Below are 25,785 nucleotides of genomic sequence, written 5' to 3' on the forward strand. Positions count from 1 at the left end.
GCTTCACAGAGGAAATGGAGCCTCCCACTTGCTGCCTCCCAAACTCCTGGCTCACAGGTACTACCCTGTCCCTGGCTCAGTGCTTACGAAGAAGTGTCCGGGGAAGTGGGGTCCGCCACTATCCCCTCTGCCCTCAGGAAACTTTCCTGTGAATTATGCTTTCTTTCTTTAATCTCTTCCTTTCAGCTGGCATTTAAATGTGCTGAAATCTCTCCCATCTGTAAAATCACCTCCTTGATGCATATTCCTCTTGCCCCCGTCTCTGCCCTTTGACTCCTTGATAGCCACATTTCTTGAAACATTGTTTCCTTGCCACCCTCACTGCCCCCTCCCACATTTACTCTTCACACCAATGCTACACCTCTCCTTCCACCCATCCCTCAATGTTGGGTTCCTTGGGGTTCTCTCATCAGCCCCCTCCTTACTCCACACCCCCATTCTAGGTGACCTTGACATTGCTGTGTCTTCAGTTATCATCAATATAGATCGCTGACATCTCGATCTAGGTCTCCTGCCCACATCTCAATTATAGGCTCCAGATCTGCACAAACAAGCTTACTGGTCATCCCAAAGGCACTACAAACCAACGCACCTGAGCCTGCTTCCTTTCTGTGCCTGCTGGCAGGAAATAGTGCCAGCAGGTGCCAAGCTACTCAGTGTAGAAAACTGAATGAAGCAGGTCATCTTTGATACTTGTCTCTTCTTCATCCCACACACTCCTCCCCCACCTCTCCTCCTCCATACATCAAGTCAATCACAAGCCTGGTCCATCTAAGCTCTTAAATGTGTCTAGGAGGCATTTATCTCTCTTCGTCCCCCCGGTCACTGCTCTAATGGAGGCCATCTAGATTACCATGGTGGCAGCCCAACAGACATCCCATCTTCCACTCTTGTTCCTCTTCCCCCATCAATTTTCTACCCTGTAGTCGCAGTGATTCCTTACATGGCAGTTTGTTCAGATAACCCCTCCTTCAAACATTCAGTGGCTTCTTTCTCTTAACCCCCGCCCCCCAATCTCCCAGCTCAGTGGTTCTCAATATGGGAGGCGCCATCCCCTAAGGGGCATTTTGGAAATTCCAAAGGGTAGTTTTGGTTGTAGGATGAGGTGTGTTACTGGCTTTTAGTGGGTGGGGATCAGAAATCCCAGACGTTTTGACACAAAGGAAAATCAGCCTGTGTCTCCTACAGCTTTTGAATGTTTCACTGATATCCATGCAGGAGAAATCTTTGTTTATAATTATGAGTTGAAAGCCCTACTCTCTGTTTTAAAAACATATTTGCAACATGTTTGCAACATACCTGCTTTCGGGGCCGTCTCACACTGAGTGATTCTATACCTACGAGCAGTCCCTGTCTCACGTGTCTGCGGCGTATTCGTGCCAGTGCATACATTTAAAGTACATAACGCTTCCCTATAATTACTTTCCTTTTACATCTCTGTATTTGCACATTACATTGACATTCTTTGGAAGGTATGCGTGCACATAAGCTATAATGCCTATGAACTGCATTTCAAATCGGTAAAGAGTGTTACAAAATATTTGCAATAAAAAGAGGAGGCTGGGTCAGGTGATGGTGAGGATCACTGCTCAAGGCATCCCGAGCTTTTCTGTTCGGGGACCTGTCACAGCTTCCAGTAGCTCTCAGACCACGCTGCCATTTCCCCTGTAACTCTCTACATCCCCCCTTCAGAGAGGAAGTCCTGGCAGGTCGGGGAAGGTGCTTGTCTTGTTACACCGGTGCCTACCGCAGGGTCTAATTCACAGCAGCTACTTCATAAATATTTGCTCGATAAAGAAGTATATACACCTGTCTAGTGTGGTCTCTTAAAGTTGATAGTAAAATGACTGCATTCTCCAAACACGCACCGAGTGAAGAGAGATGCAGAAGGAAGCTGGACAGGCTAGGGTTGGGGATGAGGGCAGCCAACCAGGGGTTTGTTCTCTACAGTTACTGGTCTGAGGCAGTTTCAAGGAGGCCAGTCCTGGCACCAAGCTGATGGGCCAGATGGTAAGAGTCCCTGTCAAGCTATAGGATTTTGTAATGTCATGACTCCCTTCTTCTAGAAACTTCTAAAGACTTGTTTACCAACTGTAGTCCATTGCATGGTTTAAAAGAATGGCAGTTTTATATTCTAGAATGGCTAATATACTTTCGACTCTAAACACATTGTCACAGAAGCATATATCATAGAATCAGGGTGACCAAAGGAAATTTCTAACTGTCTATGTTTGCCAAACAAAAGCTGTTTCTGCAGAAGGAGCATGCAGGGTTGACCAAAGCTTTCATCGCAGCTTCTTGGTCTTAGATAAAATGTTAATCTGGCTGCAGGAGAAGAATGAACTTTGCAAGGGCCAGGGCTCAGGTGGTCAAGCATCTTCCCAGAGCAGCACATTGGTGGTGTGGAAATAACCGTATTTGTCTGTAATCGGAAAATCTGCATTGGCTTTCTACTGGACATCCGGGGTCAGGGACTCTAAGGGACACTGAAGGTGCCCTGCCCGGATCTTCCTGTTCACCAGCTGCTGTGGCATTGGCCGCTAAAGCCTTACAGCTGTCCTTTTCTCCAGAAGCTTGGACTCAGCCAACTTGTCCAGAAGTGAACACACTCACTGGGGGATGGGTGGGGTGGACGACTTGGGCGCGCACACACCCACCCCTTTGCCTCTAGGTGTAACCAGCTCGGTGGTCCAATTACGTTCCCATGCTCCCTGTGGGATCTACACTTCAGCGTAGATCACACCCTTGCTCCGTTCCTTCCCCTGTCCCCTGAGCCTCTTCTCCCACAAGCACACCCTCAATAAATCAGGGGGACCCAAGGCCCTGTGTCAGCTCCGTCTTCTGGGGAATCTGACCTGAAAGAGGGATGTAGCCTCTCTTCTGAGGTTCTGACACTTGGCCAAGATCAGGCTGCTCTCCTAATTCTCATTCACATCTCATGGTTTTTGTAGCTATATGTTAAGAGAATGTTGCTTGAAAACTGATCAAATGGAAATATTTTTCAGTTAATTTCAAATATCACTGCAATGATTTTATTTACATGTCCGTCTTCTATATCGGGCTGAGAATTATTTGAGGTGAGGGACCAAGAGCTTACACCCCAGGACCCAGCACAGTATCGGCCCATGTATGCTCAGCGAATGGGTGATGACTGGATAATTTGCATGGATTCATGAAATATAGTATCATGCTATAAACTTTGAAATTTACAAAATCAGAAATATTCGGGATATGGATTTAAGATGAGGAGTATCTTGGCTCTTATAAATTTGAGTTTCATTACTATTATTATAACAATAAAATATCTTCATGATGTATGAATCCTTGATTTCTTCCTTTCCCTTTCTCTGCTCTGCCTGATTCCTAACTTTTAGCTTTTTTCCCCTAAATTAAATCTGTTGGATTTGATTTTCTTTCTTTGTAACTCATGTGTTGGTCTGTGAGTACAGTTCTATTTAAAGTTCCTGGGCAGAGAATAGGACTTACATAGGTAGGGAAATCATGATAGTTTAAACTCTCATTCAAGAGTTTGTTTCTACTTTCTACTTCATTTCTTCCGTAATATGGCAGAACGTCACCACAATATCAGACTGCCCTCCAGGCACAGTATTTAGACCATCTTTGGTTAAGGTTGCCAGATAAAATACAAATCACCCCGTTGAAACTGAATTTCAGAGAAGCAATGAATAATTTTTTAGTCTGTCTCGTGCAGTATTTGAGGGCAATATTTTGGACATATTTGTGCAATATTCAAATCTAACTGGGTACCCTGTTTCTTCTCTCCCCCTCCTCCCCTTGCTCCTCCCTTACTTCCTCTTCTTCCTTCGTTCCTCCCCTCCTCCCTCCCTGCTCCTTCCATCTCTCTCTTCCTTCCTTCTTTCCTTCCTCCCTTCCGTTTTCTAAATCTTGCAATCCTATCTCTGATCAAATAATTTTATACAATGGCTTTTTTTTAGATGTTACAATACCTGAATTTGTTGAATAAAATCCAAGATCCACCTGCCTCATACTGAATTCTATAGTAGATGATGAAACAGCGAAGTTCCAGGTTATGACTTTAAAATGTTCGATGGTTAAAAATTAAACTTTGAAGACATAATTCGTGAAATGGGGACACACAACTAATTAAAGCAAGGATTGTCCAGCTTCCTCTAAAAGGCTAGAAAGGAAATATTTTTGGCTTTGTGGGTCCTAAAGCCTCCGTGGCAAGTACTCAGCTCTGCCTTTGTAGCTTGAAAGCAGCCATAAAGAATACATAAACAACTGGCCAGGGGCGCCTGGGTAGCTCCTTGGCTCCCTGTCCGACTCCTGGTTTCAGCTCAGGCCATGATCTCAGGGTTATGAGATGGAGCCCCATGGCAGGGGGGATTGGATTCTCTCTCTCTCTGCCCCTCCCCCCATAAAAAAATAAATCTTTAAACAATTGGCTATAGCTGTGTTCAAATAAAACTTTGTAGTGCAGTGATTTGCCAATTAAATTATGGTATTAGAAGATTCTCACAAATATTTTTTTGAAGATTTTATTTATTTGTCAGAGAGAGAGCGCACGCACACAGGACCGCACACGCAGGAGGAGCGGCAGGTGGAGGGAGAAGCAGGCTCCCCACTGACCAGGGAGTGTGATGTGGGGCTCGATCCCAGGACCCTGAGATCATGACCTGAGCCGAAGGCAGACACTTAACTACTAACTGACTAAGCCTCTAACGTGCCCCCTCGCAAATATTTTAAAATGCAATTGTAACAAATTATTTTAATTTTTATCCTCGAAATTACTTAAAACAAATCCCACACAAGTCTCTACAATTCTACTGAAGGTGGAATGTACCTGATACTTTCACATATTTCTGATGATCCTGAGAGTTAACTGGAGAATACTTCCCAGAAATTAATTTGACAGGCTATTTCAAGAGCCATAAACCTTGATGAGTAGGGAATAGATAGGTAAATGAAGGCTTAAATTTCCTTAGTGCCCAAACTCTGCCCAGGGACTAGCCTGGGCCTGAAGTTGCGTACAGAGTGAGAGGTTTGGCAGGAACATCGATGGCCCAACTCTGCGGGGGGAAAGGCGTTGAAAGAAGTCATTTGAGAAAATATGATGCACCGTTGCTAAAAATGATATGAAGACACATAAGCACCACGAGAAAATGCTTATGACATAACGTGAACTGAAAAGTATCTGTCTACGTACTCGTATGAGCGCTCTGATCACAAGGATGTAAACACATGGTATGTATAGAGCGGAACTTACAAGACGATGACAATTAAAGTGGTGGAATTTCTCCCCGAACTTTCTGCAATGCCAGGACGCCGTGGTGGCTCAGAGAGGGGGCTGTGGCATCAGGGAGTCTAGCTCTGATTGCTGACTCCTCCCTCACTGCCTCTGACCCTGTACCTCAGTTCTGTGGTCTATAAAGTGGGGACAATGATGGTACCTCACTCATGGAGTTGTCGAGAAGATTAAACAACAGAATATGCAAAACACTTTCGACCGCTGCTGATGCGGGCTGTTCCGTAAGGTTTGCAATTGGTCTTAGGTGATGTTTACAGAGAATCAGTGATTTTTATAATGGAACAAACTCATTAATACTTCTAAAGAAACACTGCACCATGGAGTCTAAAAGTAGCATGATAACGGGGCTCAGTTTGGAAGGCAGCACCCCCGTCGCTCCGTGATACTTACTGAATCAACCAGGATGTGTGAATGAGCGTGGGACCCTCCTTCCAAAGGCTGGGAAAAATAGACATCTATGGAATACTGTACATCTGGTTCTAAACAGATGGGTGTGGGAAGCAGCACGATTCTGTATGAAGAGAAATAAAGCAACAATCCAGTGACAAAAGTACAGTTATATAACCCAAGCGGCCAGGGTGTTTGGTGGTGTCTCACCTGCGCTGAAGCGGGTTCGACCGTGGGGCGGAGGCCAGGTCTAGACCGGCTCAGATGGGTGGGGTGGACAGCAAATTCCCTCTCAGAATCTCTCCGTGGCTCTTGCATAGGACTGTGCCAAATAGCAAGGCTTAGAAACCCTTAGCCACGGGTTGTCACAACTGCTCGGGGAAAAGGATGCAACAAACGTCCTTCATCCTATCTACCACGCTCATCTCAACAGGGTCTCTTGTTTTATTTTGCCACAAATTTCTGATGCAAAATTAGTGGCCTCAATGTTAGTAGCTTTTTTACCTGATAGACTCTCAGCTGTTGAGATAATGCCAACTGAATATTGGACTCTTACTCTAATAGCGTTTCATTCTCTCACCTCTCCAGGCCTGTCTGGGGAATGGGAAAGGAAGGTTCCAGACTGAGAATCAGGAGGCTAGAATCCTGGTTCTGCAATACATTAGCTACGAGACTGGGGCAGGTCTCCAAGTATTCTCATTCTCAATTCCCTCCTCGCTTGATGAAGAGAAAGTCTACCTCAATGAGTTGTTGGCAAGATAAAATATAATCATAAATGTGAAGTTTAGTGTAGCCCACAGCAAGCACTTAGTAAATGTCACCGTCCCCTTTAATGCACCTCTCCTCCTGGTTAGTTCTTCGATACAAATTACTGATAGATGAACAAAATTCTAAGAAGTCTTCCATGTTTGAGGACAGGTCCCAAGCATACCTCGAAGCCGGCGGTAAAGGGAAAGACGGAGGCTGTAGCCGTGGACTCTCACGTGGACAGCGCTCGCTTCCTCCAAGGGGGTTAACCAAGACCTGGACAGTCCAGTCGGCTGCGGGCTAGACAGGGACATAAAAAGCACATCCTTGTGATGATGCGTGCATGACACACACCTCAAGGACAGCACTTGGACTTGAGTCTGCAACCCCCGGCCCTCTTGGAAAATGAAATTTGGGAGCGAAGTCTGAGAGGCTCACTCTCAGCTCTAACTCGCTGGGGTCTGAATGGCGACCCAGGTAGACGGAATATTGTTTCTGGCCATAGCTCTAGTCCACGGTCTGGAAAAACCCTGGTGTCCCTGATAGGCCTTGTCTTTAACCTCTGTCTCCCAGAGAGTCAATTAATGCAGCCTGACCCTGGATCATAGAAAAATGGAAATTTGGAATACTTCACAAAAGCTTATATCCTTTTTTTCTGTTATTGCATAAATATTATTATATAAATGTATCATTATGTAAATTTTGTTATGTAATATTTATTTTGTACTATATGTGTCTAAATATGCATATATGTATATTTATAGCATATGCTAATTAGCCATACTCTCAAAGCCATGCAATTTGGAAATGCTTTTTAAAGATATCAGAGATGTGTCCTCTCTATGGAAAAATTTAAAAAATACATACCATATTTTTAATGACTTGTCATACTCCTCAGGTGTAAGTTCACTGAAGTCCCTTGGCTTTCATTTATAAGTGAGCAATAGAGAATTATATCATATCAAGAGTTTCAAAGTGGATGAGCAGCTCTGGTCATACAACACACCATGAGCGTTTCCAGAACACGGTCCTTAGAGGAACCTTCGGGGCTCTGAGACCATCCCCAGCCTTATAAAATATTTTTCAGGGGAAATGGTCTGTGGGATTTCAGATTTTCAAAGAAAAGATTATGCAGAGAATAGGTTAGGGGCCACTGCTCTAGATGGAGTGTTTTTTCTGATTTGGTTTCTATTCTGCCTTAGGTATTTCCCAAACAGCAGGGGGAGGTGGCAAGAGGAACAGCCTGCTTTTACTTTTTCTCTTGTTTCAGGGTAAATTCCAAGTGTAAAATAAATGTCTCTTCTGCATGGATCTTAATCTCTGCACATAGGTTAGCTTATTACATTTTTAACAAATTTTTAGAGGAAAGTCCCAGGAGGGTCAAATTTGTGTTTAGTTTTTTATTGTTCTTATACAAACATTCCATCACCAGTTCCTTAGACCTTGTACCTTAGACACAGAACTTCAACTTCAGCTTCTCCCCACGGAATAAAGCATGTATGCCTCTGGCTTGCTGTGCTGTTTTAATATTGTTAGGAAACTCTTTGATTTCTAATGCTCTCCAGATGTTCTACTTTTTGCAAATCATTTTCTGATGACCCTATCTAGCAAGACTGGAATGGAAGCTCATAGTTCGAGAATGCACTTCAGTCAGGCTTTTACCCCTGAAGAAGCTGGATACCTGAGTTTCGTAGCGAACGGCAATGGTGAAGTCCATGGGCAAGGAAATGTTGTTGACGGCAAATCTCAAGCCAGCCCCAGGGAGAACCCTGGCAAATCCGGGTCCAGTCCACGCAACAGGGGTTCCAGGAACCGGTTCTCGGAAAACAACGTGAAGGGCAGGCACCTGGCCAAAAGTCACTGAGCCCTAAAATTGGAGAGGAATGCACACAGCTTTGCCTAGAGTCGAGTCCTGGAAGAGCTCAGGAAAAGAAAAAAAGTACATATTTCCTGATGTGTATATGATCCGTCTGAGTCATGGATAAATTACCCCAGGCAGCACCCTGTCCAGAACGCAGCTGGGGATAATGTGCTGAATCTGCAACTTTGGAACATATGTTACTGTACAGAAGGATTGATTTGAAAGCAATGTCACTGGAAACCACTTTAAACTTCAGTACCCCACGTGCTAATGAACAAATTCCACACCGATGACCTTGGGTTTTCTCAGATAGGACTGTGGGACTCTGGCCAAAATATGGAAGGAAAGAAAATATTCCCATGCTTACTTCATGGGCTTTGCTGAATTACGCATGACACTGAGAAGACCCATGTGGAATTATTTTTTTGGATATTTCTTCCATGCAAATATGAGGCATGCTCTTCAATCCACTTGGAGGCACAGAAGTATAAAACTGGGAACACACTTGATCGATTAGCATCCCCGATGGTCTGTATACTGGCTGTCAGCCTGGGGCCATCTGGATCCTGTAGATAATACTTCAGTGACTTCTGCATCTGCCTCCCCACGCTCGCAGCCTCTACCGGAACTCTGCCTCTGGTGGGTTTTTGCCCGCATCACCACGACAGGCCCTTGGCCGCGCTCTCCATCCTTTCCCGAGTCCAACGCACACTGTCCACCACTGCCAATAAGTGTTTCACACTCCTTCCAACTGCCAACAGAATCACGCCCAATTACTTCGTCTGGAGTTCAAGCTGCTCTGTCATCTACCCCAAACTCCTCTTCATCTGATAAATGTTTAGTCAGTAACAATTCAATGCCAATCCCTGCGTTAGGAACGCGAAGATGAGTAGGACAGAGTCCTTGCCATGGAGAATCTTGCATTGGAGACCGAAATGTAAATACAAAACTGTATCAACCAGATTAGGTTCCAATGGACAGATACAGGTAAACGTGTCTATATACTCTCACAATGGCAGTAGACACTGGAGGTGCCCCTCGGGGTTCCCCTTTACCGGGATGGTGCACCCACCCCCGAGTGGCTGTGTGTGTGGCTTCTAAGACCTCACCGTTTCCTTCTTCTCTGGAGAACTGCCCTCCTATACCTCCTGCCCAACCCCACCTCCACCCCTGGCCCCAGGGTAGCTCGCAGCCAATGGCTTCTTAACACAAGGGTATCAACAGCAGACCCTGGCTTCTCAGTGAACAGGACAACTTTGTCTGAGCTTCTTCGTGGATCAGTCCAGTTTGTTTCATCTGAGACCACATCTTACTCTTTCCTCTTGTTTTGTTTCTGTCATTCTCTTATGGAGTTTCCCCAAATAACACCTCCTTAATAAATCACATGCACCTGAATCCAGTCTTAGGCTCTGTTTCTAGGACCTAGACTTGACCTGAGACAGTCGGTGCCAGACAGTTGACCTAGAAGCAGACTCCCAGATGCAATCTGGGAAGAGGATTGTTTTTGGTTCAGCTGGCAATGAGGACCCCCGTGTGTAATGTGTATCGATGATCCCTGGAACGTGGTTAGTAGAGCAACTGCTGTCCCCTGTGCAGAACTGGGACCGGGTACAGGGGAACGGGGGGCACTGACTGGAGATTTCTGGCACTGAGAGATATGGGGGAGCAGTAATTATAAGGACTGTGGAAATAGGGCGTAGTTGTTGAACACCACTGATGCTTGGATGAGAGAAGATGACAGGCTCAGGGACATCAATCGCTAATTCACAGCCCAGTGTGAGAATCAAAGGGCCTCCTCGGAGATAAAGACTCCTCTCCTTTAGTTAGATGGTGGGAAGAGCAGAAGACCAGGTACAGGACTCAGTAGTAAGACTTGCAGAACTTCAGAGAAGCCTGAATTCTCAGGTAGGTAAGTCACCTGTGCCAAAGTCAGGCCCCACACAGGGAAGAAGAGGGCTTTTAAGACATGGGTGAGGCACACGAGAGCCTCGAACCCTGAGGTTCTCCTGAGCACTCTCGGACCATAGAAGTAATCCATCACTCTTACTGGAAAATAGAGCCCCTCCACTCTCCCCCGGCCACATCTGAGGACAATATAGAAACCTCAAATGATGCAGATGCCTTGGAAGAAAATGTGTACCTTCCTCAGGCTCTGCCTACACTACCCCTCCTGACCACTTGCCTGATAATGAGCGTCAAGTTTCAGCATGGTCTGACTGGCAAAGGGCTGGATCTCCGACAGGGACCTGGCTAACATACACCACTAGCAACTGGGAAAGAACAGCTGGCTACGGGTCCTGAGGTTGCTAGGCCAACGAGGCAGACTATGAAACTGGATAAAGAGAGTTTGTTGATTTGGGGTCACCAGTAATGTAGGATTTAATCGCCTGGCAAGAGCCCTGGAGCCTTGGGAGACAGATCCAATATATCGCTGGAGGAAGCTCTTGGAAGCTTGGCAAAAGCTGTGGCCCCAAGGAAAGAAAGTAGAGGTTCCACAACAGCTGTGGCAGGCTGTGAAGGAAGGGATACAAGGCTCAGAGTAGCAGGCATACTAGAATGGATCTAAAATGCAAGACCAGAAAACACACCAACTGATTACGTTCCTTGAAGGCCTAGTGGACACTCTACATAGCAGGGAAGTAAGCAATAAACTGGTGAGAAGGGCATCAGCATCACTGGAAAGCTCAGTGTCGAGCATCCTCTGCAGGCTCAAAGGACCCATCAGGACAAAACTGAGCTCCTTAGTATCACTGCAGAGGACAGGATCACAGACATCAAAGGCTGGGTATCACTTAACTCTCAAAAGCAAGATGGGTACAATTATTAAAGTGGGCGGCAAGGCTGGAGTAGGAGACAAGGGAGCCTGACCCATAGGAATCTTCTCTGGAGATGATTCATAGAACATGGTGTTCCTAGGAGCAAGATAGATGAGCAGAAAACAAAGGTATTGCTTCACATATATAATCAAAAGTGATCCGGTACGAATTAGCGAAAGGCTGAGGTCAGCTGCGCCCATGGAAAGACATGCTTTGTCAAGTTCCTAGATCTGAGCCACTTCTCAGAACCTGGTGACTGAAAAGAGGCCAGATACCCATGAAGAAAGAATCTTTAACACCACGGCAAGCGTAAACCAGGTTTCCAAAGTGCCACCATGGTCCCCTTGTTAGAAGAGGGGCATATAAGGGCCAGGTAATATATGAAGTCCTGGCCTAAGTTCTTTTTACAATGGGTTTACTGCATTTTACTGAACCACCCATTCATTATTTCCTCCAATTCTTGAATATGTAATTGGCATAGACCTACTTAGCAGTAGACATTGACTCTTTGACGTAAGGTAACAGAAGGGCTCATACGGTAGGAAATGCCAAGTGATAGGCTTGTGAAATGCCCATCCTCCTTCACTTTCTCCCCACCAAGCCAATATAGCAAATAAAAAACAATATTCCAAATCACTGGCATCCTCAAAGTGCCACTCTCAGGACTTGGTGGTGGTTCCCATCATACCCTCATTACAAACTTAATACAAACCTAACCAGCTTGTAGTCCCACTTGCAGCTGTTACGCCTGATGGAGTATCTTTACCAGAGCAGATGAATGCCACCTTCACACGTGATATACAGCTACTGAAACGCAAAATGTATTTTTCTCCATCCCCATACAGAAGAAGGAACAGAAGTCATTTGTATTGATTTGGGGTGTAAATTCAGTCTTGCCCCAAGGCTGTTCATTCTCTGTTCAGTCTAACAGTATAGCCTCAAAGGCTTTGAACCATCCAGATATTCCACCAAATATCACACTGATTTCCTATACTAAAGGATAGTGAAGTTGGGTCCCTCGGACCAAAGGATGTTATGTGTTCTCCCAAAGAGAGAATCAGACACTCTGTGGCCTTGGTCAGCACCACTCTCTGAGGGCTCAGAGTGTCTGATTCACCAGTGAGGGAAAACAGAACACCTCCTCAGCTCAAGGGACCCACTTCACAGCAAAAGAAGTATAGCAGTGGTCATGTGACTTTAAGATCCACTGCTCCTACACAAACCAAGCCGTCCAGAAGATGCTAACCTCAGATTGGGGTGGAATGGGGTCTCTTAAAGATGCACCAGCTTCAGCTAGCTTGGAAATGACACCCTGGGAGGCGGGACAGTGTTCTTCTGGAGGTTGTTTACTCCTTAGAGCGAAGGCCTTTATGTAATGCTGCGTCCCCAACAGGGATAAAACATGGGTTTGGAAATCAAGTAGGAGCAGCCAAGCCAAGCTCATTGTCACTGAGAGTGATCATGGGAATTTGGGCTTCTTGTGCTTATAACTTTAGGCTCTGTGGGTCTTGATGTCTGGATTCTTGGGCAAGAGCAAAGAATTCCACTAAACCTTAACGCTATGGCTGCTGCATGGTCACTTGGGCTCCTCATGCCAGTAGACCAGGAGTCCTTGGAAGAAATGACCACAACTGGAAGGGCTGAAGCTGTACAATCAGGACATGAGGAGGCCACTAAGACACCCTTGGCGCTGCCCTACATGCCCTAGCCTGATGAGACCATGGAAACCAGGGGCTCAGACCCTGGAGGGATGAGGGTCAAAGTCAGCCCACCCAACAGAAGTGCTAGTTGAGGATGAGAGGAATCTAGAATGGGTGGCAAGGAGGGAGGAAGACAGTTATCAGTTACAACCTTGGGACCAACTGTCGCAGCTGAAGACTGCAGTCTGTCCCACTAATCTTCTTTTGTAGATCTCTCTAGATCTCTCCAGGAATGGGGATCAGTAAGGATCCTGGAGAACCCATGCTTGCATGGAATGAACTTAATGTAAGAAGCACATGGGCAGGGTCAGCTTCGTGGGTGTGCAACATGTGTACTTGCAGAGGGTCCCACGCTCAGAAGGGCCCCCTGCTTGTTTCATGCTCTGCTGTCAACAACTTGAAATAATAATTTTATCTTTGAAGCTGTTTTGTAAGTGAAGTCTCCTGGGACAATGGAGGGCACACGTGAGCATAAGAGCTATGCCCACTAGGTGCTTGCTCGCTCACCGCCATTTGCAGATAGCTCACATGATGCCGGTGAGCATAGCATTCAAGTGGACCTACTCTGCAGGTGTCTTCAGTGAGCCTAAGAGTGGGTACAAGGTAAATGTGTTACATTTATGACTGAGTAAGCAGGGTGCTGACAGCTCCAAGGAGCCAGGCTTTCTGTTCCAACCAGAACTTGCTTTGAAAGCAGAAAGAAGGCAAAGGCATTCTAAGAAAGACATTATTCATGTGGCTTCCCTGTATCGGCCAGCTGCTTACACCGAAGGATGACTGGAAGGAATAAAAGATAAGGTGACTCCTAGTTGCCCTTCTTGCAGCCCTCCCTAACTCATTAGGACGCTGAAGGTAGGGAGTGTTGCTAGGACACAAACTGAGAAGTGAAATGAAAACTAAGTTGAGTCAGTTTTGTGCAGCGTTCCTTTGTTCTGGGAAGAACAAGATACAGATGCACACGTGACTAGAAAATACAAACTGTGTGATTTCAGTGATTACAGGAGCCAAATGCTCTCGTGTTTGCAGTGAAAATTGGCATTGCGTGACATAAAGAAGAATGGTACAATTCATGCTAATCATTTAGCTTTTTAATATTTCTTTTCTTCAAATGACATTAAGTAGCAAATAAAAAACCACTAACAAGTCACAAGAGAGACGATGGAAGAACTAAGAAGCTAGGTATTTCAGCATCTTCCATGTTCTTTTTCCCTGATTTCTGACAAAGGGCTCTGCTTGGGGGTCTGAGCACTGCCCTTCGCCGGGCCCTCTCTCCAGCCACCAGCTGCTGTGACTGTTGGCTGCTGTCTCACACTGCCCGCTTCTATTGAGAATAGCCCTTGGATGGGAGCCACCTCACTGGGGAGGTCGCTGGCATCTTCCCTGGCAGCCCACAACCGTGACTGACCGGTGAACACAACAAGCCTGCAATGGGGGCCAATTCTGTCGTATGGTTTATGCTTCCAACCTTGCCCAGGGACCAGGCCAAGGCCAGACTCTACCCCAGACTCATCCTTGCCTTGCTTGCCCCTCCCCCACCCCCTGCCCTTGCTCCCTGCAGGCTTCTCCTGATGAGTGTCCCCTTAGTAAAGGCCACATACCCGAAGCTCTGCGGTCTTGTCTGTTTCCGGGGAACCCAACCGAAGACAGACTCAGCACACATGTACGCAGGTATAGAAAACTGAAAAAAAAGTTTCACCAAAAGAATATGCCCTTGCTTTGTATTGTTCTGTTGCACCAAGCTGGCCCAGCCAATTGATTTCATAACCCGCTTACTCATAGGCAGAACCTGCAGTTTGAAAATTACTGGTCTCTGGGACTCCAGAGATAGGAAACAATGAACTATGTCCAGATGGCGGGGTAGGGGATGTCAGAGGAAGATAAATCGGCATTGGGTCTTCAGGGATGAGTAGAAGTTTTATGAATCACTCATACAGAGGTGGTGTTTCAGGCAAGAGTTGGGACAGTAGTCCTCGGATGCTCGGAGCTGTGTTTCTCAGAGTGCAGTCAGGGACCACCTGCATCAGAATCACCTCAGGGTGCTTGGCAGAGTTCTGACCAGGCCCCGATTCCCTAATTCAGCGTCTTGAGGTGTAAGGCCTGGGATCTGCATTCTGAATGAACTCCCCAGACAATATCAATGCAGAGTAAAATTTGAGGTTCGCTGACCTGCATCACAGAGAGCCAGGGGAGGGCAGGAGCCACTCGTTCCCCACTCTTCTCTTTCAGATGGACTCAGAATGAGAAGCCCAGAGAGTCAGAGAAGGCTTCATGGGCATGTGGTGTGGGAACAGAAACAAGAGAAAGAGCAAGGCCGCCATACTGATGTGCATGGACCCAGGAGGAAGAACACCAGCTAGGAAGCCTTCTCTGATCCTCTCAGCTGGTGGTTCCCCTTAATTTGGAGTCCCTCTCACATTACGTGCACCTCTTCTAGGATACTCACCCCATCCAGCCGCCATTAGTTGTTTGTGTACATGGCTCATCTCCACAACAACAATCTCAAGGGTAGGCTTCATGTCTACATATTTTTGTTATTGATCCAAGCATTTCATTCACTCAAAGAGGTCTCTTATATGTAAGGAACTGACTCAGGTGCTAGGTTCATGACTAAGCCAGCTAGCAGCTGATTTCATTTGCCTTCCAACACACCCATTCATGCATACGCACATAGGAACGCTCAGTAAAGATCTCAGTGTATGAATGAACAAATGAATGAATGGGCCTTAGGCACCTCCGACTTTGGCTAATATAGGTGGATGGCTGCTACAAGGTCCTCAGGTCTCTTCGGGCCTTCTGAAGCCATTGGAGACATGGTACTGCGGAGGGGGCATCATTCTGCTCTCAGGCCAGCACTGTCCAACTCCCATGGCCTCCGATTCCAGGGCATAGCCATGAACCATCTCAGGGATATCTGCAGATCCCTTTCCCTCCACCAAAGGGGAGAACTGTTCCTCAGCACTGTACCTTTCCTTTCTAAAATGAAAAAAAACTGTGAATTCACAATACCTGACTCTCTGACTCCAGAATCCATCTTTCCAGAAACTTCTGTCTTGAAAGAAAGTAAGCTACTGAAGTTTTGCGCAGAGGCTCTAATTACGTCGACTTTGTGTCCTCCTTTCGTCCATTCCATCCTTGAGGATACTGGGAGCTTGTATGGCCTGAGCACTTACCTGGGCCCCACATGGTTCTGAGGGCAGTACTGGATTGCTCATTTACGACAAGACAGACAACAGCCATGAAGAAATGGTTTACCTCACTCCTCTCGTCAGCACGTACACTCTGCTTCTGATTGCTCTTCAGTCTTATATTGCCTTTGTCAACTACGAAATCACTCCCTTGTTGCTGGAAATACACATCACATGTAGGCAAAGCTGTTGCTGGTATCTTAAGAAGAAAAGAAACAACAGTGTGAGCAACCATCAAAAGTTCCCATTGTACCACAGGGCAAGAGTTTCAGATTCTCCAATAACTTAAAGGTAACCACGATTCTCATTTCATAGCCTCAGGAAGGAGTCACGAGGCAGTTTATAATTTTCTGTTCCTCTGTGAAAATGGGAAATTTTTGGTAGTCCTATGAGCATGTATTGGGTTTTCTTTTTAAAGGATACTATGTACCGTTGAAATTCAAAATGGGGGAAACACGTATTCTTATCTACTGGTTTTATGGTATTATAAAAGAAAAGCACAAACGCTATGTTTTAATGTGAAATCTCGAGAAGGAAGTTGTAGAAAACCAACAGGCATGGTGTTGAGACTCAAATTTATTAGCTTCTTGTCACTCTGGCTACTCCCTAGACCAATTCCTGGCAGTTCTCACAGTTTGTGGGATTTGGCCTTTGGGGTTCCCACGAGAGGTGAGAGGAGAGCCAACCCCAGTGGCCAAACTGAAGCAGAGGAATTGCATTCATGCAGCTCCAGTTTCCTTAAAATCCTGGCCTTGTGGGCTTCTCTCTGATCCCATGTCCTCAGGGGTGACCCAGTCAGAATCCCCAGCCGCTCATTTCCACATTGTGACTGCACTGCGGACATGGTGTTTCCTCGGCTTTCATTGTTGGTGTTACAAACACGATTTTTAATTTCACAGGTGTCCTGGTTGTTGGTCACAAGCAAGCAGCCCTAGGGTCAGCTGTGGCCTGCTTCGGGAACTCTCTTACTCTCGTGTTTACTGCTCTGATTCTCAGCTACACTCTCTAACCAGCTGCCTGACCTCTGTGATGAGGACCCTTGGACAGGCTACACTGGATTATGCCAATTTGTCCTCCTTTTTTTTTTTCCCCCTCACCAAGTGAGTTCATCATCCTCACCAAGAGACTATTTTATTAATTTTATACAGACAATATATTATGGAATTAGCTTTATACTATAATGTATTAAATTCTATACTATGTTAAATTCAATTACTATTAACTTTTTGTGACCACAGGTCATTTCTATAAGAAAACAGACCAGTGCTTCCCAAACTGCCTACGTGAGGACTCAGTGAAAAGATGGCGGTCAATGAACCAGGAAGCAGGCTCTTGTCAGACATGAATCTGCAGGCGCCTTGATCTTGAACTTCCCAGCTTCTAGGACTGTGAGAGAGAAATTTATGTTGTTTATAAGCTACCCAGTCTACGGAGCTTTTGTTATAGCAGCCTGGATAAATTAAGGTACACACATACACAGACACACCTTTTGAAGACCCACCAAGAAAGTTAATTGTTGTTTTCCTATTAGAGTATTTAAACAACTATTCATAAGCTGTGGTCTTGGAGTCACATCCTTTCATGTGTCCATCATTCTTTCTCTTCTCTCTGCTTCCTATTAACTTAGACCCCTCCTTGCTCCGCCAGACTACAGCAGACTGCTCTCCCTCCATCCCAGGCCTCACTTGTCCTAAACCGTGCTGACTGGAACACTGAGGACAGTCTTCATCAGGTCAGTCCCTTGCTCCGAAAGCTTCTGTGAGTTCTCATTGCCCAGAGGATAAAATATAGTCTCTTTCATAAGAGAATTGAATCTTTTCCAATACTTCTTCCTTATATGAACTTCCTGTTCTGTGAATACACCTGCACTGTCTCTCCTCTGAGCCATTACTTATAACTTCCCTGGCTGGACTGTCTTCTCAGCAAGGCCACCAACTTGTTTTCAAGTCTTAGGCCATATTACTCTACCTGTGCATTAAGCCTGTTCATAAAGGATCGTTCACAGCTCCAAAATCATAATGCACAGCACGTATCAACTCTCCTTGTCATATGGCTCTGTGCTGCCCTTGGCCTGGAGGTCAGTGTTACGCACTGGGTGGCACCTATTGATGGGATGAGAGCAAGTGTTTTGGAACCCGATGCACCTGGGGTTTCAATCCAGGGCCCACTGCCCACCAGCTGTGTGACTTTGGGCAAGTTGCATAACCGCTCTAATGTTTCCCTCATCTGGAAATTAAAGATGCTAATACTTAGGTTGCTTGGAAAGTCAAACGAGATAATGCATATAAAGTGCAAAGCATAAAGCACTAACTACGTGGAAATCTGTGGGGTTTAAAAAAAATTTTTTTAAAAGTAACCTCTACTCCTGACACCAAGATCAAGAGTCGCATGTCAAGCCAACTGAGCCAGCCAGGCACCCCTGGAAATTTTATTAATACCAACAGCAACAGCATAGTAAGCACACAAAACATATTTGTTATATGAATACACAAGTAATTAGTGTCTAACTTATACCCTTTCTACTACAATTAAGGATCACGTTTTTAGTGGAGAGGAAATTATTCATGCTGCTATTTTTTATTTTTTTATTTTATTTTTTTAAAGATTTTATTTATTTATTTGACAGAGATAGAGACAGCCAGCAAGAGAGGGAACACAAGCAGGGGGAGTGGGAGAGGAAGAAGCAGGCTCCCAGCAGAGGAGCCTGATGTGGGGCTCGATCCCATAACGCCGGGATCACGCCCTGAGCCAAAGGCAGACGCTTAACCGCTGTGCCACCCAGGCGCCCCCATGCTGCTACTTTTTAAACACTTAGCATCAATCCCACCTTGAATTTACTTTCCTTTGTCATACTTGACTTTCCAATTCTTTAAGCAATTTTCTTGGCCCTTTAGACCCGTTCTGTAGCCTTGATTTTTTTTTTTTTTTTCTTAAAGCCATGGAGAGAGGAGCAAGGCTTCTCCTTGGACGTTCCTCACAGTTCGGAGCAGTATCAGCACAGGATATGATCCCACTTCATGGCTTGTCAGCACACACCACGTGGTGCACAGGGAATAAATGTTACGTATCAGCCCATCTACTCTAGATAATTACATCTGCTTTGTGTTTTCTCATCTAAAACGATGGGAACGATTGTATTTATAGTTGTATAGGAAAGACAACCCTGTGTGTCCCCTCTACTGTTAAACTGTTAGTTACCATGTTCACAACACTGCTGATGCCAATGTGTGGTTCATTCCCACATCCACCAAGTCTCCGACACCAGCTGGGTGTCTTATAATTCAGTCCTGACACCGTCTCCCCAGATTTAGTGTCAGATGCCACGGGTTAAGAGCTCAGTCCCACCAGACTGCCCCGCCCCCCCTTTCAGAAGCCAGTAGAAAATCCAGGTTGTTACCAGTACTTCTGATCAACCAGCTATAAACTGGGTTCCTGCGACCTGCTCCTTGAGCTCGATAATTTGCTAGAGTTGCTGACAAGACTGAGGGGAACACTTATGTTTAGTGGTTTATTATACAATAAAGGATCCCATGAAGGATACAGATAAACAGCCAGATGAAGGGATACATAGAGCAAGGACTGGACTGGGAAGGTCCTGGAAGCAGGAGCTTCTGGTCCTTGAAGTTGGGGTGCACCACCCCCCTGGCACACGGATGTGCTCACCAACCTGGACCCTCTCTGAACCCCATACTTTGGAGATTTTTATGGAGGCTTTATCACATAGGCATGATCGATCATTAACTCAATCTCTCGTCCCTCTCCCCTTCCCAGAGAATGGGTGGGGGGTGGGACTGAAAATTCCAAGCTTCTAATCATGGCTGGGTCTTTGTGGAGACCAGCTCCCATCCAGAACCCCATCAGGAGTCACCCGATTAGAACAAAAGATACTCCTATCACCAAAGGATTTCCAAAGGATTTAGGCGTTCTGTGTTAGGAGCCAGGGTCAAAGACCAAATACTGGAACAAAAGATGTTCTTAGTGTCCTTATCACTCAGAAGATTACACGGGTGTTAGGAGCTCTGAACGAAGAACCAGGGGTAGGGACCAATATATATTATCTATTATTTGACAATAGCTATAGCCTAACTATAAATACCAATATGACTTTCCCAAAGTTGTTTTTTTTTTCCAGTCACCAACATAAAGACAAAATTAAAAACTGCAAAGAATGCAGACATAGAATTGTTACATTTGATTCCACCCACCATGGTTGTAAGTCTAAGGTAGGGACAATGAAAGCCTCCTGCCCCCTGCTCGCTGCCTGCTGCCCGAATTCCAGTCAGTAAAAGAGAACATTCCAAGCCTCTTATGGGGCGTTTTCATCCCTCCCACCAACAGTGTCCAGATAAAGAAGAGATCTCAGGAAATGACTTTGTGGCTGGAACCTGGATGAGTTCCCCCGTTTTCTATCCAAATCCTGTCTTCAGAACCGACCTTCACATGCTTTCTCTCCTTGAGACTTTCACCTCGCATTACCTTTTCCCGTCACATTCCTGCCTGTGGCTGGCATCACGTGCTTGAGAATGTCACAGGAGTCTAACTTGTATTTTCTCTAACCATTCCACATGTGCGTGCCTGCTCCTCTAACCAGACTTTTAGAAAAATACATTTAGGAAAAAGATCCCACGGGACTGTGACTTGTAGGAAACGAAGGAGCCCGCCAAGTGAGATTTGCAATCACACACTCCAGTGAACATGGCTGCCTTCAGTGAGAACTGCTAATCTGAGAGCAGCTTCAGGAGGCCAGAGAACATAGCGTCCACTCCTGTCAGGTACCTAATTCATTCATTCATTAGCAGAGGTCTGTGACGTTCCTACCATGGGTCAGGAACTGTGGTAGGCACTAGGGCAACAATGGTGAATGGCATACACATCTATCCTTCCCTCTCACGGTTTACGGTGTTGTGGGGAAGGCAGACAATAGATGCTCAATAAGCGCGTGGTATCTGAGGGGCATATTGAAAGAGCAAAGTGAAATCACAACTTAATCCAATTCCCACTTACATGCAGGGCTCTGCGCTAGAACTGGACTACAAAGATTAAATAAAATGTGGCCTCTGCCCTCAAGAATTTCTACAGTCTTCAGTTCCATGATAAATTAAACTCTACCTGATCTGCATATCTGGGCAAGACCATTCTTTTCCAGGTACTTTACCCATGATCCCAAGGGCGTGTTGTATGTATGTCCTAACACACCATCAAATCAAATCTGTAAGGAGACGAAATGAAATACGCACCAAAGGCGCAAGTCCTTGCAGTGGGGTGGCTTCTTCTGCCTCGTAAAGATAGAAATTCAAAGTTGCAAAGAAGTAGCCGGGGGCCGGTTCAGTACAGCGGCGGCCAGTGATGTGTGGGCGGCATTCACACTGCCCATCTTTGGGTGAGCATCTGGGGAAAAACAAATCCATCATGCACAAATGTTGGGGGGGCAGGTATGAAATGAAGGCATGGGGATGCTGAGCTCAATCCCTTCTGAGTTTGGACCCACTCTTTGAATAGATCAATCAGTTGTCTTGAGGAGGAAGTTAGGAGGCCATGGGCTCTATGTGTCTGGTCTTGAAAAGCCAATCCAGGTCTATGAAACCCAAGTAGCCACTTCTTTTCTTGATTCTGCTCTAGACTGCAAAAAGGAGTGTAGTACCTCTCATTATAGGGTGGCAAAAGTTGGTGTTTTAGGCGGTCAAGTCATACGAGGCATCCATCCTACCACCTCCCAGGGTACCCGGGGAGTAGAACTGTTTCTCTCTTAGGAATATTTCAAGCAAAATAAATCAACTGGGCTGTAGTTAATGTTTCAAGATCATCGCCGTTCAATGCCCTTTGCCTGTCAGGGAATTAAAGCCCGTCATCAATGGCTACGCGCCTATCAGAATAAAATGTGCTTTTATGTGGAAATGTGAGTGACTTTAGCCACAGAATTTTGTCTTTCATTTGACTGACTTACATGTTGGAATAAGCACCTCCGATATCACAGTCGCAGGGAGAACAGCCATGGAGGTGGTCTTCCAGTCCCCAGTATCCAGCCTACAAAGAGAAACCGCTCAGCCGATTCCAGCTATGAAGAGATTTGCTGCTCTGAAGCGTCATAGTAAAACCAGTACGGTTTAGTTGAGTCATGTCAACTAGCCACACAGCCTGGGCCATCACCCAGCCTTTCTTGCCTGTGCACTTGGTAATGATCTTTGAGGACACATATCTCCCATTTCTGGGGCTTGAAACGAGGGGGACAGGCGGGTTGACTGCAGATAACTCCAAGCTCAGATGGGGAGGAAACTACTGGGTCCTATGAAAGCACCAATTTAGCTTCCCACTGAGTTACTTAAGACCCGTCTTGGGAGAAGGTCTTCAACTAGCTGATTTGCAACCGCTTTTGTAAAACCAATAGGTTCCCTTACCACAAAATCCCTAGGGATTTTTACCTTCACAACCCTAAAATATTTGGGGGTAAAAAAAAAAATCAATCAAGCTGCTTTTGAGATCTTAGTTGGATATCACAGTTCAGTAGGCTCACTTGTTTATAAATAAGTTGTTTTGGCATAATAAACTCTGTGAGAGAGTCAACTTTGTTCGAGACTTTTTTCATCATTGCAACATCTTGACCTTTATTCAATATAAGCAGCTGGTGAGATACAAACAACTAGTTCTTAAGTCTAATAACATTTTACTATAAAATGCTCGAAAAAAAAAAAAATACCCCCCCCCCCTCAGATCTCAAGTTAACACGCTCAGACAAAATTAAGGTCTTAATCGGCATGGCGCTTTTGCTGGAAATGGGTCTGTTAAGTATTAATATATCTTTTTTTTTTCATCAGCTTGGTAAAATTTTATGCCTGATTTTACTCAAAAAGATTTAAACATTAGAAGTTGACCTAACTTGTTACAAAACACAGGAACAGACTTTTGATATTTTTCCCAAAACGAAAACTTCTGTTCAGGCAAAAACAAGTGCCATGACCGGCCTCACTGAGGATGTGGTTGTGAAAACTCCCCCTGGGCTGGGGGTGCTGGCATGGGTGGGTGGGGCAGCTCCACACAGATCCTGGGCGCCACTGGACACAGGAGGACGTGGGGTCCCTGGCGGATGCGTGGGCTCACCACAATGGACAAGCCCCCACGGGGCGGCCCCTGCTCGGTTATTCTCCTCTTGGCAAACACAAGCCCCTTAACTGCACAGTGGTAGCCTGAGTCTAAGTTTTGTCAGCCATCATCTGACGTCATGTCTTCGCTGATCCCATGAACCAGCCCTGCTTCCTTCTCCGTGTTTCCCCCTCACGGCCACGGAGCTGGCCGGGCTCATCTTCCTTCGTAATTTCTGGGTCACCTGCCCTGTCTTAGAGAGTTCCCTCTTCCTACATACTTCCCGGCTTTCTTTCCCCACCTCCTGTGCCCCATCCTCATATGTTTTCAGTAAAATGACTTAAAATATTAGCACAAAACTATGTTGTAATAGGCATATGTTTCTTATTTATCAGCTACATTTCTTCAGACACATCAAGGTCACTGTTCTTTTATTAGGTTAAGCTTTTTTTTTTTTTTCTAAAATGTCATGGTGGCTGCCAAGATTGGAGAACAAAGGGACATGTTGGATTTGAACTCCCTAACGGCATGACACATGTCTTATGGCATAAAAAAGGGTTTCTTTCACTAATTTTAGACATACGTGTTCATACGTTTAGTGGAGTCTGTGAAAAGTCCAGGAACTTATTTCCCACATAATCTATAATACATGTAAATCTGTGGTTTGGGGGGGGGGGTTGGTTTTTTTTTTTTTTTTTTAAATGAGCTCATCCAAAATATTTTTTAGGCAAGGAGTGGTAGGGGTGATAAAGGGACTGTATGCAAGAGCCAGATCTGGTGGGTGGAGAGCGGGGAACAGCTAAATCATCACATTCTATACTGCTTGGCACTTGGGGGAGAACAGCGTGTAACACTTCTGACATTGGTGCCTGGGTGGGTTCAGGCCAATTTGGTAAAAGTTGGTGCGCTGGTGAAGGTTTAACAACCGGCTCTCTCTAGAAGGGTGGGGGCTGATTTCTAGTGTTTGCTGATTTCTGAGCGTAAACAGCTTTTCCCAGGGAGGCCTGAAATGTATCAGGATAAGGAAAGCAATTAACAAGACCGGGTCTCTTCTGGGCAAGGGCATTAGAAATCGGAGCAACGACATACAAGGGAAATCCTAGGCAAATACATACGATGCATTCTTCACAGTGTGGTCCCGTGGCAAACGGCTGGCACAAGCATTGCCCCGTGTCCACATCGCAGGTTGAGAGGGGCAGACTCCCGAAGGGGTTACAGTTGCAGGCTGAAAGCACGGCAAACACAATTATTCTCATTTTTATTGACCCCACTCTTGTCCTGAAGAGATCACACTGAGCAAAACGCGTGGCCCCAAAAACACAGAGCAGCCAGCCGTGCCCAGCATATTGTCTGCCTGGTTGCACAATTATTGTAGTGCGTGCAACCCCACCCAGGAAAGCCAGGGCCAGACCCTTCCAGAGCCCTCATGCGGTTCTGCTGGATGGCAATTAGGAGGAGACGAAGTAGAAGTCGTGCAAGCAGGGGCAGCTGGCAGTTACCCTGCGTGATGCCGCAGGTGGGGGCAGCTTGCTTCACGCAGGGCAAGGATTTCTGAGGGTCGAGGTTGTTATCGATGGCTCCATTTTTGGCAGACGCATCTAATGTTTCTCTCTCACCTCTCTCTTCTTACTGCCTTGTTATGTTTTCTTTTCATTGTCTCCCTTCTCTTTCTCTGCCACGCACAGGCATCCCTGAGTCCTGCTTTTGTTGTGAAGGCTAAGAAATTTGCTACCAGAGCAAGATACACATTTCCCTTGTGGGAAAAACCACTCTTCGTGGAAACAACCCAAATGTTCATCGAATGATGAATGGAGAGATAATATGTGGAGTATCCACACAATGGATAAAGTAATAAAAAGTAATGAAACACTGACACCTACTACAACACGGACGAACCTTGAAAGCATGATGCTAAGGGGAAGAAGCCAGTCACAAAGGACCACATAGTGGATGATTTCTTTGCATGAAACGTCCACAATGGGCAAATCTATACAGACAGAAAGTAGATTTGTGCTTGCCTGGAGCTGGGGGAAAAGGGGGTGGGGAGGTGGTAGCTAAAGGCTATGGGGCTTCTTTTCTTTTCTTATGGTGAATTTGACATAAAATTTGCCATTTTAAACACACCCACACTGTTGTGCAACCAATCTCCAGGATTCATCATCTTGCAAAACTGAGACTCTATGCCCATTAAACACCATCTCCACCCGTTCCTCCCTCCCCCAAGCCCTTGGCAACCAGAGCTTTGTGCTTCCGTGGGCTTAACTGCTCTAGGTACCTCATGGAAGGGGATTGATCATATAGCAGTTGTTCTTTTGTACCTGGCTTATTTCACTGAGCCTAATCTCCTGAAAGTTCATCCATGCTGTTGCATGTATCAGGACTTCCTTTTTAAGGCTGAAGAATATTCTGTTGTATGTATACGCCACATTTCTCTTGCCCACTCATCCGTGGATGGACACCTGGATCACTTCTACTTTTTGGTTATTGTGAATAATGCTGCTATGAACATGAGTGTACACATCTCTCCAATCTTTTGGGTATATGGCCAGAAGTAGGGTATAGGGGTTCTTTTTGGGGTAATGAAAATGTTCTAAAATCGCTTATAGTGGTGGTTACACAATTCTGAATAGACTAGAAATCACCGAATTGTACTTCAAAGGGTGAATTGTATGGTATGTGAATTATATCTCACTGAAGCTATTACAAAAGAAAAAAAATATTT

The 25,785-nt window shown here is 45.6% G+C and overlaps 1 protein-coding gene across 1 annotated transcript in view; it reads right to left on the reverse strand.

Moving 5' to 3' along the window:
* Window positions 1-25,785, reverse strand: part of LAMB4 (laminin subunit beta 4) — a 98,333-nt gene that overhangs the window by 40,532 nt on the left and 32,016 nt on the right. Inside the window, exons 12-18 of the mRNA XM_087861193.1 lie at window positions 24,179-24,288; window positions 21,931-22,010; window positions 21,224-21,374; window positions 16,054-16,185; window positions 8,106-8,291; window positions 6,609-6,724; window positions 5,681-5,801 (exon numbers count right to left, since the gene is read on the reverse strand). Coding sequence (XP_087717319.1) covers window positions 5,681-5,801; window positions 6,609-6,724; window positions 8,106-8,291; window positions 16,054-16,185; window positions 21,224-21,374; window positions 21,931-22,010; window positions 24,179-24,288 — 896 coding nt within the window. The remainder of the gene's footprint in view (window positions 1-5,680; window positions 5,802-6,608; window positions 6,725-8,105; window positions 8,292-16,053; window positions 16,186-21,223; window positions 21,375-21,930; window positions 22,011-24,178; window positions 24,289-25,785) is intronic.

Source organism: Ursus americanus, chromosome 3, assembly GCF_024610735.1.
Source record: "Ursus americanus isolate L20-20 chromosome 3, mUrsAme1.1.p, whole genome shotgun sequence".
NCBI classification, from domain to species: Eukaryota; Metazoa; Chordata; class Mammalia; order Carnivora; family Ursidae; genus Ursus; species Ursus americanus.